The following is a 14030-nucleotide window of genomic DNA, read 5'->3' as shown; positions in this document are numbered from 1 at the left end:
TGTCAGAGAAGATGAGATAGAAAAAAGAATGTCCTGGTGCAAAAGATTAACACCAGGAAGGTTGGGCATGTGAGCGTAGAAGAAATGGGGAAGGGAAATTTGAGGGTGGGAAAATGCAGAGATGGGACTGATATAATGACAGAAAAGCAATAGCAATGACTTTTTTTGTTGTTGTTGTTGCTAACTAACAGATTAAGCATACCAATGAAAACAAAGGCAAGATCTTAGTAAAGGGGCCTAGGATAGTGCCATGATGTGACTTTATCTGTCACGACAACCAAGAGGGAATGATTGCAGAGGCCAATGAGCTGGGAGAATGGAATGGATGATCGTGACAGAGCTGATCATTGTGAATGACAGATGTTTCTGGGAGCTGAGAGTCCTGACTGGCACTGTGGAGCCAAGAGGAAAGAGGACCAGAGCATACCCAGCCTGGTCTCCCACGCCGTGTCCTGTTGCGAGGTGACTGCCGAGCTCTTCCCCCTCTCTGGCACTCAGCAGCTGCTCTCTAAGCGCTACAGTCAGTAGTTACAATCAGTGGGGGAAGTGATATTCAAATATTCAAAACGAGATGCACGACATACATCCCGATTTACTCTAAAGAGCGGATTTACTCTAACATGGTGTTCTTCACAAGAGTGCAAATTCATTACTTTCTTGTGACATGAAATTCTCCTGGGATTCTAGGTGATGTCAATAGACACCACTAGCAGATAGTGGTTAGTCCATATCCACCTCACTGATTTTGTTAATGCAAACAATATTATTATTATTATTATTATTATTATTTTGAGAGAAAATCCCACTCTGTCACCCAGGCTGAAGTGCAGTGGCGTGACCTTGGCTGACTGCAACCTCTGCCTCCAAGATTCAAGTGATTCTCCTGCCTCAGCCTCCCGAGTAGCTGGGATTACAGGTGCACAGCATCACACCTGGCTAATTTTTCTATTTTTGGCAGGGACAGTGTTTCGGCATGTTGGCCAGGCTGGTCTCAAACTCCTGACCGCAAGTGATCTGCCTGACTCAGGTTCCCAAAGTGCTGGAATTACAGGCGTGAGCCACTATGACCAGCAAAGAATATTATTGAATTTAAATACTGCTTTACCAAAAACCAAACCAAACCAAAACAAAACTAATGGAAATGAGCCTAACACTTGAAGTTATGAATATTTGGAATCAAATCTAGGCTATGAATTCATTCATTTTTCAGGGGTCTACAGCCACCACTTAATGGTATAAGGGCTGTATGGTAACAGTATTTATGTTAGTCACATCAGAAGATGCAAACATATCATAAAGAAGTAAAATGCTTCAGCTTGAATTTTAGGGAAACATGGCAAGACTCAAATATTTCTCTATTAAATATATCAAGGAGTCTACCTGCTGTTTGTTTTACTACTGCTATAATACTCTCACTTCCGAAATTCAGAAATATATCACTTAAGGTAATTTGCTGGCAGAGTGAGTGGTGGGGACTTTTTGTCAGTAGAAAGGTCAAATAATTTTGCACAATGTGCTGCAATTTTTTAGCTTTATAATTTTACTATAAGTGACCCAAGGGAAAGCTCATTATATTGTTACACACAAAAATTATGTTGTGAGCTAATGGAAAGTGAACAGTAAGGTAGCAGCCCTGTGTGCTATACCCACTGCTTTTTCTGAAATACATAATCTTGGCATGTTTTGTTTTTAATTTTTTCAATAAATGTGGAAAAATTTATGTAAAAAATAAGAGTCCTCATCTCACAATCAACCATGGTATAGGAGGGTAGCCTTCTATACATGAATATAAGGCCCTTCTAAAGAATATAACATGCAACAAAGATTTACAGTAAAGCCAAGGAAGTAAGAAAAAAAGTTGACTAACCTAACCCACCTGAGCTCGGCTCACAGGGGTCAATGTCCTCATCATCGCTGGGACACTCTGCTGAGGCCACAAGGATGTCATCTGTGGTCTGCAAAAGAATCACATTCAGTAGATTAATTTAAAGGGTCCTAACAGATTCTCTCATCTTTGTCTCATTGACAAGTGAAATACAATTTGTTTATCAAGAAACCAAATTCACTATTTCCCTTTCTAAAGACACGGAGCTTACATTTTAGATCCTTCAGAGAAGTAACTGCCTATTTGTGAAAACTTGATTACACTTTAGTTTACATGAGGACGCAGAAATGGTGACAGCCAACTTGTAGATACCCATCCAGTCAAATGCAGATAGAAGCTGCACACAATATCATACAGAGGTTTAAAACAACCTGGCAGAAACAGATGATTTGAAATTTATTACAGCCTGGAGTGCTACAATGTATGCATCAGTGGGCTTTATGTAGTACTTGTGCTTGGCTTCCTAAAAGCAGAATAGCCATAACCTTTTACATTCACGACTATGTAGAGTTTGATGAATCTTTGAGATGTAGCTTGTTATTGTAGGAAACACAGATTAAGTAGAGAATCAGATAGCTCTTTCATTGGTGCAAAAAGGCAAGGAAATATAATCCATTTAAGACACTTTTTCATTTTCATTATGATTTCACACTTGAAGCTCATTTTTGTAATGTTCAGATAGCAGGTATTGCTTCCTCATCATCCCTTTCATCATTATGGTTTCATAATAAATGAAAAGTGTATTCAAAGTGGGGGAAGGGAAGAGGTGGCAGTTTTCTCTGTGACATTCTAGTTGCTTCATTGCGCTTACAGCAAAAAAGATACCTATCACTGTAATAAAAAGCAGAGTCCATAAATCCTAGCAGTTAGTCACAAAATCAACACACTGATAAGCACGAAAAGTTGTTCTTTATTGCCACTGACAAGCTGCAGTAAATTCAGCATAGATATTGCATGGAATCTGTAAAGGCTTCCATCAGAGTTGGCTCTGCTAAGGTAAAACAGAGAATCCAATGTATACAAATAAATAAAAATATCTCATTACATCTACTAAGCACTAAAGAGATTAGAATTGTTCAAACAATACTCAGAATTGCAACATTGATACAGTTCTCATTTAAAAGTGGAATTAAAATAACATAGGTCTTACTTCAAAGAAAAAGCAAAAATACGATATGAGCACCTAATATTAAAGGAGCACCTAATATTGTCACAGATTAAAGTATAACTAAATTTTTAAGAAAGTTGTGGCATTTTGAAAAATGGAGACGAGGGGTGATGAACTTTTATAGAAAGTATTAGGCTTAAAAATCTTTCAAGTACAGAATCTTTAAGAACAAAGAATTTGTTCAGATTCGAATGCTTTACAATATAACTTTAAATAAACACAAACCTTTAAATAGCATTGGAGATGGTTTCATGTTACTCTGCTCTTACTTCTTCTGAGACAATTGGGAGAGTTTCTGGATTCATGCATTTTGCTGCTGCTATTTTAGAAAGGGAAGGTGAAAATATTGGTTTGCCTGGAAGTGTAAGTCTTTTTTTTTTAACTGTTGAATTTATTGACAAAGTTATTCATAATATTCTCACTTTTTATTCTTCAATGTTTGTGGCATTTGTAGTGCTAACTCCCCTTTCATTCCTGGTATTTGATAATTTGTGGGGGGTTTCTCTCTTTTTTTTTTTTTATTATACTTTTAGTTCCAGGATACATGTGCAGCATATGCAGGTTACATATGTATACACGTGCCATGGTGGTTTGCTGCACCCATCAACCTGTCATCTACATTAGGTATTTCTCCTAATGCTATACCTCCCCTAGACCCCCACCCTCCAACAGGCCCAAGTGTGTGATGTTCCCCTGCCTGTGTCCATGTGTTCTCATTGTTCAACTCCCACTTATGAGTGAGAATATGCAGTGTTTGATTTTCAGTTCCTCTGTTAGTTTGCTGAGAATGGTGGTTTCCAGCTTCATCCATGTCCCTGCAAGGGACATGAACTCATCCTTTTTTATGGCTGCATAGTATTCCATGGTGTATATGTGCCACATTTTCTATATCCAGTCTATCATTGATGAGCATTTGGGTTGGTTCCAAGTCTTTGCTATTGTGAATAGTGTGGCAAGAAATATACATGTACATGTGTCTTTATAGTAAAATGATTTATAATCCTTTGGGTATATACCCAGTAATGGGATTGCTGGGTCAAATGGTATTTCTGGTTCTAGATCCTTGAGGAATCACCACACTGTCTTCCACAATGGTTGAACTAATTTACACTCCCACCAACAGTGTAAAAGCATTCCTATTCTCCACATCCTCCAGCATCTGTTGCTTCCTGACTTTTTAATGATTGCCATTCTAACTGGCATGAGATGGTATCTCATTGTGGTTTTGATTTGCATTGCTCTGATGACCAGTGATGATGAGCTTTTTTTCATATGTGTGTTGGCCGTATAAATGTCTTCTTTTGAAAAGTGTATGTTCATATACTTCACCCACTTTTTGATGGGGTTGTTTTGTTTTTTTCTTGTAAATTTGTTTAAGTTCCTTGTAGACTCTGGATATTAGACCTTTGTCAGACAGATAGATTGCAAAAATTTCCTCCCATTCTGTAGGTTGCCTGTCCATTCTGATGATAGTTTCTTTTGCTGTGCAGAAGCTCTTTAATTAGACCCCATTTGTCAATTTTGGCTTTTGTTGCCACTGCTTTTTGTGTTTTAGTCATCAAGTCTTTGCCCATGCCTGTGTCCTAAATGGTATTGCCTATGTTTTCTTCTAGGGTTTTTTATGGTTTTAGGTCTTACATTTAAGTCTTTAATCCATCTTGAGTTAATTTCTGTATAAGGTGTAAGGAAGGGGTCCGGTTTCAGTTTCCTGCATATGTCTAGCCAGTTTTCCCAACACCATTTATTAAATAGGGAATCCTTTCCTCATTCCTTGTTTTTGTCAGGTTTGTCAAAGATCAGCTGGTCTTCAAAGAACTAGAAAAAACTACTTTATATTTCATATGGAACCAAAAAAGAGCCCATATAGCCAAGCCAATCCTAAGCAAAAAGAACAAGGCTGGAGGCCACGATAATCATGTAGGTATCTTTTTAAAAAGAAAGCTGTAAAAGCAAAGACCCATTCTCCTTTTGGCACAACTACATCTTGCTGGGTAATATACAAACAGACTTGATAATGACGTGTTATTGAATTATGTAGTCTTGCCGGTCAGTTGCTCCAATTCCCTCCAGAGGAGATAATCAGCTTTTTGTTTTTTTCCCCCCGGACCAACATCTAGCGGAAAGCTACTTTTATTCTCAATTTCAAATTAATTTCAAGGTTACAGATAATTTCTCATTTTCTTTGAGGAATGTTAAATATATTGATGAAATCAATATAGTGTTGTTCCTATTGGTGTTTAATTCTTGTTAGAGGGAGGAGGATATAAATAAATTCTTTAAACCAATGGCTCTCACATCAGCAGTGATATTGCCACCTTTTCCTTCCTCCACCTGGAGGCACGTTTGGTAATATGTGGAAATATTTGAGGTCACAATTGGAATTCTGAGGTCTGCTACTATCATTGTCTCTTTTTGACTGCTAAACATTCTTTTCTTTCCTCTTCCTCTCTTCTCCTTCTCCTTTTTTCTTTCTTTCTTTTTTTTCTTTTTTCTTTTTTTTTTTTTTTTGTAGAGATAAGGTTCCAGCTCAGTCTCACTGTGTTGCCCAGGCTGATCTAGAACTCTTGGCCTCAAGCAATACTCCTACCTGAGCCTCCCAAAGTGCTGGGATTACAGGAATCAGCTACCACACAATGCCTAAATATTATAAAATACACATGACAGCTTGAAGACAACAAAGAATGATCTAACCTGAAATGTTAATAATGCCAAAGTTGAGAACCCCTGCTCAAAACATTTAAAAACAGTTCTGTCTTATTGTTCTCCTAAAAATATGGACAGCATAATAGTATCTATTGTTACAAGGATTAAATTAGTACATGAAAAGTACCTAGAAGGGGACAACACTGTAAATGTTTATTAAAACTTTCAATATTATTATAAACTTTTTTCAATATTTCATGAATGTAATACCAATTTAATCTTTTTGCACTATAATTATAAATATTATAATTATAGATATTAAACCGAAACTTGTACATATGAATTATTCTTGAGGTCTCATGTTAAAATTTGTATCAAAATACAGTAGCTACATTGGTATTTTGTTAAACTAAGTACCATCTTTTACTGTCCAACTTTGACCTTTTAGAAGGCAAACATCAAATATAAACTTAAAAAACTGCTTCTTAAAAAAATTCATAGGCTACAACTGTGTGACTCAGTGGGTAGTGTTTCATGCAGACTAAATTATTTACGCAATACAAGTTAAGCTTTGTTTTAAAAGCTGACCTATTTTCTTTTGGAACAATTCTACACTAACCAGAAAGTGTGAGAATGTTCTCAGTGTTACCTTCTGCAAAACACAATTCCTAAAATAACAAAAGATGTCATACAATGGTACTTCCTATAGCCCTCTTACAGTAGAAAAAAATAACTACAAATGCGACCCTTTTGTAAAACTATATTTTACTTTTTAATGTAATTTCCCTGGTATAATGAAATACGTTCTTGATTTTCATATATGTTTTTCCTCCAGAAATTAAAAACCAGCAACAATCTTGAGAATAAAAGACCTCAAATCAATAGATGGCTTGGCAAAAATCATCATCGCAGTATGAAAAATCAGGAAGTGGCTCAAGTGTAGGGGAAGAAAATCAAATTTCACTTTAGAAGCTGAATTAACTGCACAATTTTCTAGCCAAAGCTGTGTAATTTAAATTTAATTCAATGTGTTTGAAGCTGCTGCTATGACTTGCTGTTGAGAGAGTGGTAGAAAGAAACTCAAATATGTCACATTAATCAATTCTATTCTTTAGTATACTTTTCCCTGATGTTTATAACCTTTTTGAGAAAAGAGACAACCTGCTGAAAAAGACAGAAGCGTGATCAAGCAGAAGCATTAGCTTTACATAACAGTCCATTTAGATGAGTGTCTCTAACTGTGCATTTAACCACCCACAGGTGAAATTGCTATGCTGATCTTCCTTAATTCAGACTGGTCTGTACATGCACATGGTAAGCATCTCTTCTTGTTGAAAATGTGCACTAAAATCTAACTCTCTATACTTTTAGGAAGAAAATGATTTGAACAGAATTCAAGAAATAAAGGCTCTAAAACTTAATCCATCCTTTTCTATATTTGAACACAAATATTTTGTAGGGTTTGAGAAATACGTCAGGACGGGGGCAAAAGAATGTTCTTAATGAATGGTAAGAAGGTAGACCAAGTGATTTAATACCCAGGGATATTAAAAAGAGGGAGCATTTGGTTGGGTGGAATTTAGAGAAACACAGATGTATTTTTGTTATTTTTTCTCACTTATAGGAAGCCTTTTATTTTTCAACATCATTAATGGTGGAATTTTCTGTATATGCATTTGCTGTCACTTTAAAAAATATAGCTTAACAGCATATCTGTGTGGTAAAAATATACAAGGAAAGCACGAATAAATCCAGTATGTAATATTATATCCCTGCTAAGAATAACATTCCAAGACTTTATTCCTTATGAAAAACAGCTTTCCTGAAGACTAATATATTCCAATGAAGACGCTTACAGAAAACTATACTATTAAGACAAATCTGTTTTGTAAGGAAAAGAGCAATTTCCAATTGTAAAATAGGATATTCATTGTCAGTATATGATACCCACAAATAAACCCGATTTATTATAAAATTTTAATTGAAAGTTTATTTCTAAACAGCAACAGTGTATCCTGCTATACCTCTAAATACGAAGCCAAAAGAATTGTCTCAGACAATGACATGAGCATTGTATAACATTATGTAGCCTAATATTTAACTGTTGTGACTGATATTTAGACTGAATTGATAGCAACAGTTAGTGGGTCGAGGACAGTGCTAGCTGAAATATGTTATCTTTGGTTAACTGATGGGCACTTGTTCTTGCTGGTACTTTTCTGTATGCAAAGCTGCTTTGGAAGAGAGAGCGCTCTCAAGTGTGGTTTTCATGAATGAATCTAATAGTTTCTCCAGAAAATATTTATCACTAGGTGAGGTTCCTTGAAAAAAAAAAAAACTAACAGGATTCAGGATTAGTATCACAAATTCCCAAGTAAGGTCCAACCCAGTGTCCTGATAACCTATGGAGCAAGAAGTTTCTAGGAGGTAAGGGAAGTCATAATTCTCACCAGAAGGAAAAACTGCAGAAAATAATCCACTTGTAATGTGTATATAGGTATATGATTCCCAAATTGCGGTCTATTTGATTAAATCAAATCAGTAAAGAAATAGATCAAATTGGCAATTTCAGTTAATGAACAATCCTATTAAGGTGCAAGAGGAATTTAGAGGCTGCCTAGATCTTATTCTTGTTTCCACTGTCTCAATGAAGTTGCCTCAATTGACATAAAGATGTCAATTTCATGGCTCACTATTTAATAAACATAAAAATAATAAGCTGAGATCCAGTACGTGGAGGATGAATTTTACCTCCAGCACATGAATAAGAAAGACAGTGAGGCCCAATTACTCAACAATGAATACAAAGCACCTCATCTATGCGTAGCATTTTCTGATAGGTATAAAATATTCTCAGTACACATGAAGGTATAAATTGTGGTTCCGACATGCAAATAATTTACTGTTCTCGCTCTGTTCTGAGGCAAATGAACAAATAACTCTTTAATACAAATAACAATGAGGTAAATTCAAATAGCTTATTTTTCTCGGAATGTAACAATGTTCCCATATCCATTACTTCATTTACAATTCACCAATAGCATCCTTATCTGGAATGCAGATGGAGGTACTGTTATTCAGAGTGTTATAGTTAAGTGTCTGCTAAAAAAATACTCATCTGTACACTCAGCTACCCAATTTGAATGTGTGAACATTGGCTTTCATGAATATGTAGGGCAAAGCTCAAATATCCCTTAAAACAGCCACTTTCACATTTCTTTAATGTTCTTTCCCAATTGATGCCCTAGGCTATTACAAAAAGTGACCATAAATCAGCTGTCTGCTTGGGAAAAAGGCAGACTTGAAAGCCATTCAATTTTCTTCGAATTTTTTTCAGCTGTTTAAAATGTATGCAATGGTTCCAGAACCACTAAAGTGGGTTTGGGTAGAAGAACTCTGCCGTGGTAAAGAAATCACGTCTTACTCAGTCTAACGTTCATTTTTATGTACATTTGATACTGGTTCTCCTAACAGGCAAAACTCAAAGGAAAATATAGGAATATGGAAATAATGTCACAGAAATGCACTTTAATTAAGTTATGGGGAAAAGAATAAAACTGAATTTTTGAGTAATCAAAAAATAACATATTTTAGCAAACTTATTCAAAATAGAAAACCTACAAATAAGGAACCTGCTGTCAGGGAACTTGAAATTAAATTTATGTTTAAAAAATATGTTTTTTACTATTTCTTTATGCTACTGATGACCTCTATGCTCATATTGCATTTCCATTTTTAGCCAAGGCAATGTAGAAGGACTGGCAAAATAAATTAATATGAAATTTAAACTTTCAGGAAGCCATGGAACAACCTATTTTTCTGAATTCTCACTAATTAGAATTTGAGAATGTCAGACCTCCAAAGACTGCTGGTAATGGAGTAGAGGTACTGAATGAGTGATCAACTGTGTTTCCCATCTCTTTGTTTTGCTTTTGGAAAAAGCACTTTCTGAAATAATTTTGGCCATTTCCAAACTAAATAAATATTGAAAGATGTTTACAAATGTAAATTTAGGCTTCTAGCTGTATCAATATGAATATCTAGTCCTATTATGGATTAGTCACACAGGTTGAAATGAAAAGTAGGGTTCTAGCTGTATCAACATGAGTATCTAGTCCTATTAATGGATTGGTGGACTAATTAATAGATTAATTAGTCACACACATTGAAATCAAAATCCTTTTTGGTAAAAGGCCAAAATAAAACCAGACTTTATGATTGCAAAATGCCTATGATGGATAATTTCAACTAGCATGACTCCAAATCCAAGCTTTCATTGTTGCCATGTTAGGGAATGAAAACATGTTTTAGTTAAGCAGTCATATATCTTCTTGTACTGAGTCAGATCTTAGAGATCATTAATCTAAGCTCTTCATTTTACATATTGGGAAACTGAAGCTAGAAAATTTTAATTGGCCACAGTCATACTGCTAGTTAATGGCAAATCTATGAGATTATCCGACTCCCAGTAGATTATGTTTTTCTATTATCCCAGACGACTTCTACCTATCCATTCATCTATCCATCCATCCATCCATCCATCCATCCATCCCAAACCATCTTGTTCTCTAATGAATTTTATGTGATTTACAAAGATACATGATAAGATAAACTTAAAATAAGTGAAAAGGTTGCAAAGGTAGAGTACTGGATTTTAGATAAGTAACCACTAAAATTGTCCTGAAGAAATACACACAGACAGGAGGTGCATATTCCCAGCTTCTGCACCATTTGATATGGCAGCACATCATGTAACACTAAAAGGGGAGCACAATTAATGCTAGAGTTCAACTTTTAAAAATCCAATTACAGAAATTCAAATATTGACATAATTACAGTTATTTTGAAATGGAGTTAACCCAGAGAGTTCTTTATTTACTTGTGAAAATCTTTTCTGAAATTATTGTTTTAAAGACCTTACATACCATGCCCTCAGTCTCTGTACCTAAATGCATAACTAATTTTTTGGTGACAAAAAGAAAATGCAAATTATTGAATCTCTTTCTGTCTTTTTATCTCTTTGACTTAGAACACTGCAGGCTATGCTGGCTACAAAATTAACTCAATGAACTCCCTGCTCTCTTCTCATTAAGCCACTGATTAAAATCCTTCCAACTTCCAAGGTCTCTCTCTTATTAACTACTGTCTTCACAACGTAAGTGCTAATGAGATATTCATCTTTGTTTCTCTCACACAACAATCATTAGAGTTCTGTCAGATTATTTCTTATTACATCTTGGGAATAAATACATGGAAGTGATCATTTATTAGCCATATTGGTAGTTTCTCCAGAAACAATTTAAACATGTATTGATCAACTCAGTCTTATTGACACAATGACCTTCGAAGTGAAGGTTCAAGATCAAAGATGTAGAAGGAGCCACATTTACCTTTGGACAAGCAGCCAGTTATAAAAAACATTTCTCTGCTACTGGGTAGTACTATGACCAATGTCACCTGATAAACTTTAACTTGGGGATAGATGAGAACTTCCATTCCACACGATGCTTGGAGTATAGAACAGCAAGAAATATGGATGTGGCTGGAAATAATCACTTAGTTAACAGAAGGTGTATTTTCTGATTTTGAGTTGATTCATGAGTTGAATATACGCAAGACTCAGGACTGCATGCCCCCAAATAAGCCAGTATCTGAGTAGCATCTCTATGCTTGTATCTATCCAGTGGTGATTGAGAATAAACATTATCTGGCTCAGATGTCACAATGTTATCTTGTTCATGTGCTAAGAGGATCCAGTGTCTTCTAGTTCTAGTTAAACTGGAACTCCAAGCTTCTACACTTGACTACTTCATTCCTTCTGGTGCACATTGGTTCTTTAATACATATTTACGATGTTGTACTGCTGAAACACCTCAGTTTAATTTATACTATGCTGACCAATAATGCAAAATAAATACTACTCCAGAATTCAAGTCTCACTTTTAGTTTTCATGAGCAGTACACATCATCTTGGACTGGTTTCTGTGTTCTAAACATGACATATGAATATATACATATTATACATTTAAATACATATATTTATATATGTAATTAATTGTGTCTCACAGGATGTTAAGGGAGTCAAATTTCATATGTGTGAAGACATTTTGGAAAGTGTAAAAGTGCCCACGATGCAGTGTTTGTATAAATTATTATTATAGAAAACACATGGACACAGGGAGGGCAACATCACACACCACAGCCTGTCAGGGTGTGGGGGACAAGGGGAGGGAGAGCCTTAGGACAAATACCTACTTCACGCGGGGTTTAAAACCTAGATGACAGGTTGTTGGGTGCAGCAAACCACCATGGCACATGTATACCTATGTAACAAGCCTGCATATTCTGCATATGTATCCCAGAACTTAAGAAAAAATAAAAAATTATTATTTTAACTAATAATTTTTGTTCCTCACATGATGCTACAAAGGAGAGCTCCGGATAGTGCTTGAAGAGGACAACCAAATGTCCATTTACCTGAATACATTTTATTTTAATGTCCTGAAATCCTCTTGTCCCTCAGTTGAATAGGATCTGTATCTCTCACTTACACTAGCCCCTCACATAGATGCTGTTCTTGGGCTGCTTCCTATTATGCCAGCATTGAATTCATTTTGGCATTCCTTATTTAGGGCATATGTGTGGATCTCACTGGTAACTTACAAGGTAGGTAGCACCAATCTATGTCTGGCATTATGATTACCTTTCCTCCGACCAGATCTCCTGAAGAGCTTAGTGCACAGACTCAGGGATACTTGAGCTCTCTCTAAATTCTAAGTTCTACTCATTAGATTGTGAGAACCTGATTTATTTTATCACTGCATCCAGAATTTACCACTCTGTTAAAACTACAGCATATAAATGAACAGATGAACAGGAAAAAACAGACCACTTAGCAAACAATGCTAATTAAAGGAGAGAAAGAGAGAGAAAAAGGGAGAGGGAGAGAGAAAGACTGAATCTCTAAGTGTAATTCATGCATGACAATGCTCCTTACAATAGGAGTGGTTGTATTTGTAGTTATAATACGACTTTACCTATGGTTTGTCTTCTATACGGATTAATAATATGCTTATCAACTCCTGTTAAGACAATGAGCTATCTTTTCTTAGTGCATTAGAATAGTGGTAGTAATTGCCTTTTGAAATCATCTTGAAATCTAAAAGTATGAAGACTGCTTAGTGATATGTTTTATTTTATTTCATATGCTCCTTTTGGGTACAGTTTATGTTTTATGCCCCCAGGGCATCTATACAGGAATTTAGTACAGCTGACTTAAAATGACATAATCACTCAAAAACCTGGCTTATATTCTTAAAGCATTTGCATGAATAAAAGGATTTTTTGAAAATTATTATGACTTGAAAAATAATTGTTATGAAAATACAATTTAGTTACAAGTGAGGGATTCATCTTGACTTTAAAAATAGAAGAAATATTATACATGACACTTGAATTTACTAGAATCATCACATTTTAAATAATCTTATTCTTGATGGTCATCCACTCTAAGCTCACTACATTTTTGGTTATGAAAAAGGCATGATTGTCACAACTGCTCATTTATACCAGCTAATTAAATCTCAATATAAAATTGAACAAGTATAGATTATTTTCTAGGAATACAACTAAGAGTGGGAGATGAGAATTGTGGCAAAATAACACTCTTTCAAAGATTTTATCTGCCTTATAACATCTCTAGAAGTAACAATGAAACTTTCTAACTGGCTTCCACATTATACCCCATGGCTGGAAATGTATGGTAGAGAAATAGCAAAAAGTGACATTATCTTTAACTGAAAGAGAGAATGACTGAAGGTTAGAAGGAAGGCAAAGCTAAAAATGTCTCACAATAAGTTGGTCTTCCTGCTTTTATGAAGCATTCCTGTCCTTCGAGAAAGCAGTAAGATAAAGCCTACTCTGTGGAAGGGACTGAGAAAAACATAGTTAACTATCATTTTGGGTTTTTTTTTTTTACCTACATAATATTCCTCAACGATCTCTATCTCTTACAAACTCTATTGCAATAGTCTTACATTATAAATGCTTTTACTTAGTTGCAAAAAAAAAAAAACAAAACTATTCCTTTGTAATGTTTTCCTTCAAAATCTAACTACAGGATGAAAGCTTTATCTTTTTCCTGAAAGAGGCCAGCCATAAGATTCACACCCAGAAATAGTGTAAGACAGAATGCACTAATCAAATCTATATCTACTGATTCTGCCATTCATCCATTCATCCATTTGTACTCATTTGCTGAATATTTTCATTTAATAAAGAGTTATACAGGCAAGGAATAAAAATACAATTTTCTGACTCAGAACATTTAGAATA

The 14030-nt window shown here is 35.3% G+C and overlaps 1 protein-coding gene across 33 annotated transcripts in view; it reads right to left on the bottom strand.

Annotated features, from left to right (window-relative positions):
* NRXN1 (neurexin 1) overlaps positions 1-14030 on the bottom strand; it is a 1116221-nt gene that overhangs the window by 22963 nt on the left and 1079228 nt on the right. For 22 of the 33 annotated variants that reach the window (XM_054678383.2, XM_054678382.2, XM_054678394.2 and 19 more), the window contains one exon: positions 1868-1955. In XM_054678383.2, coding sequence (XP_054534358.1) covers positions 1868-1955 — 88 coding nt within the window. The remainder of the gene's footprint in view (positions 1-1867; positions 1956-14030) is intronic. The other 11 variants (XM_054678385.2, XM_054678396.2, XM_054678389.2 and 8 more) reach the window with 1 other exon arrangement.

Source organism: Pan troglodytes, chromosome 12 (assembly GCF_028858775.2).
Source record: "Pan troglodytes isolate AG18354 chromosome 12, NHGRI_mPanTro3-v2.0_pri, whole genome shotgun sequence".
NCBI lineage: Eukaryota > Metazoa > Chordata > Mammalia > Primates > Hominidae > Pan > Pan troglodytes.
This window is presented reverse-complemented; position numbering and strand designations above follow the sequence as displayed.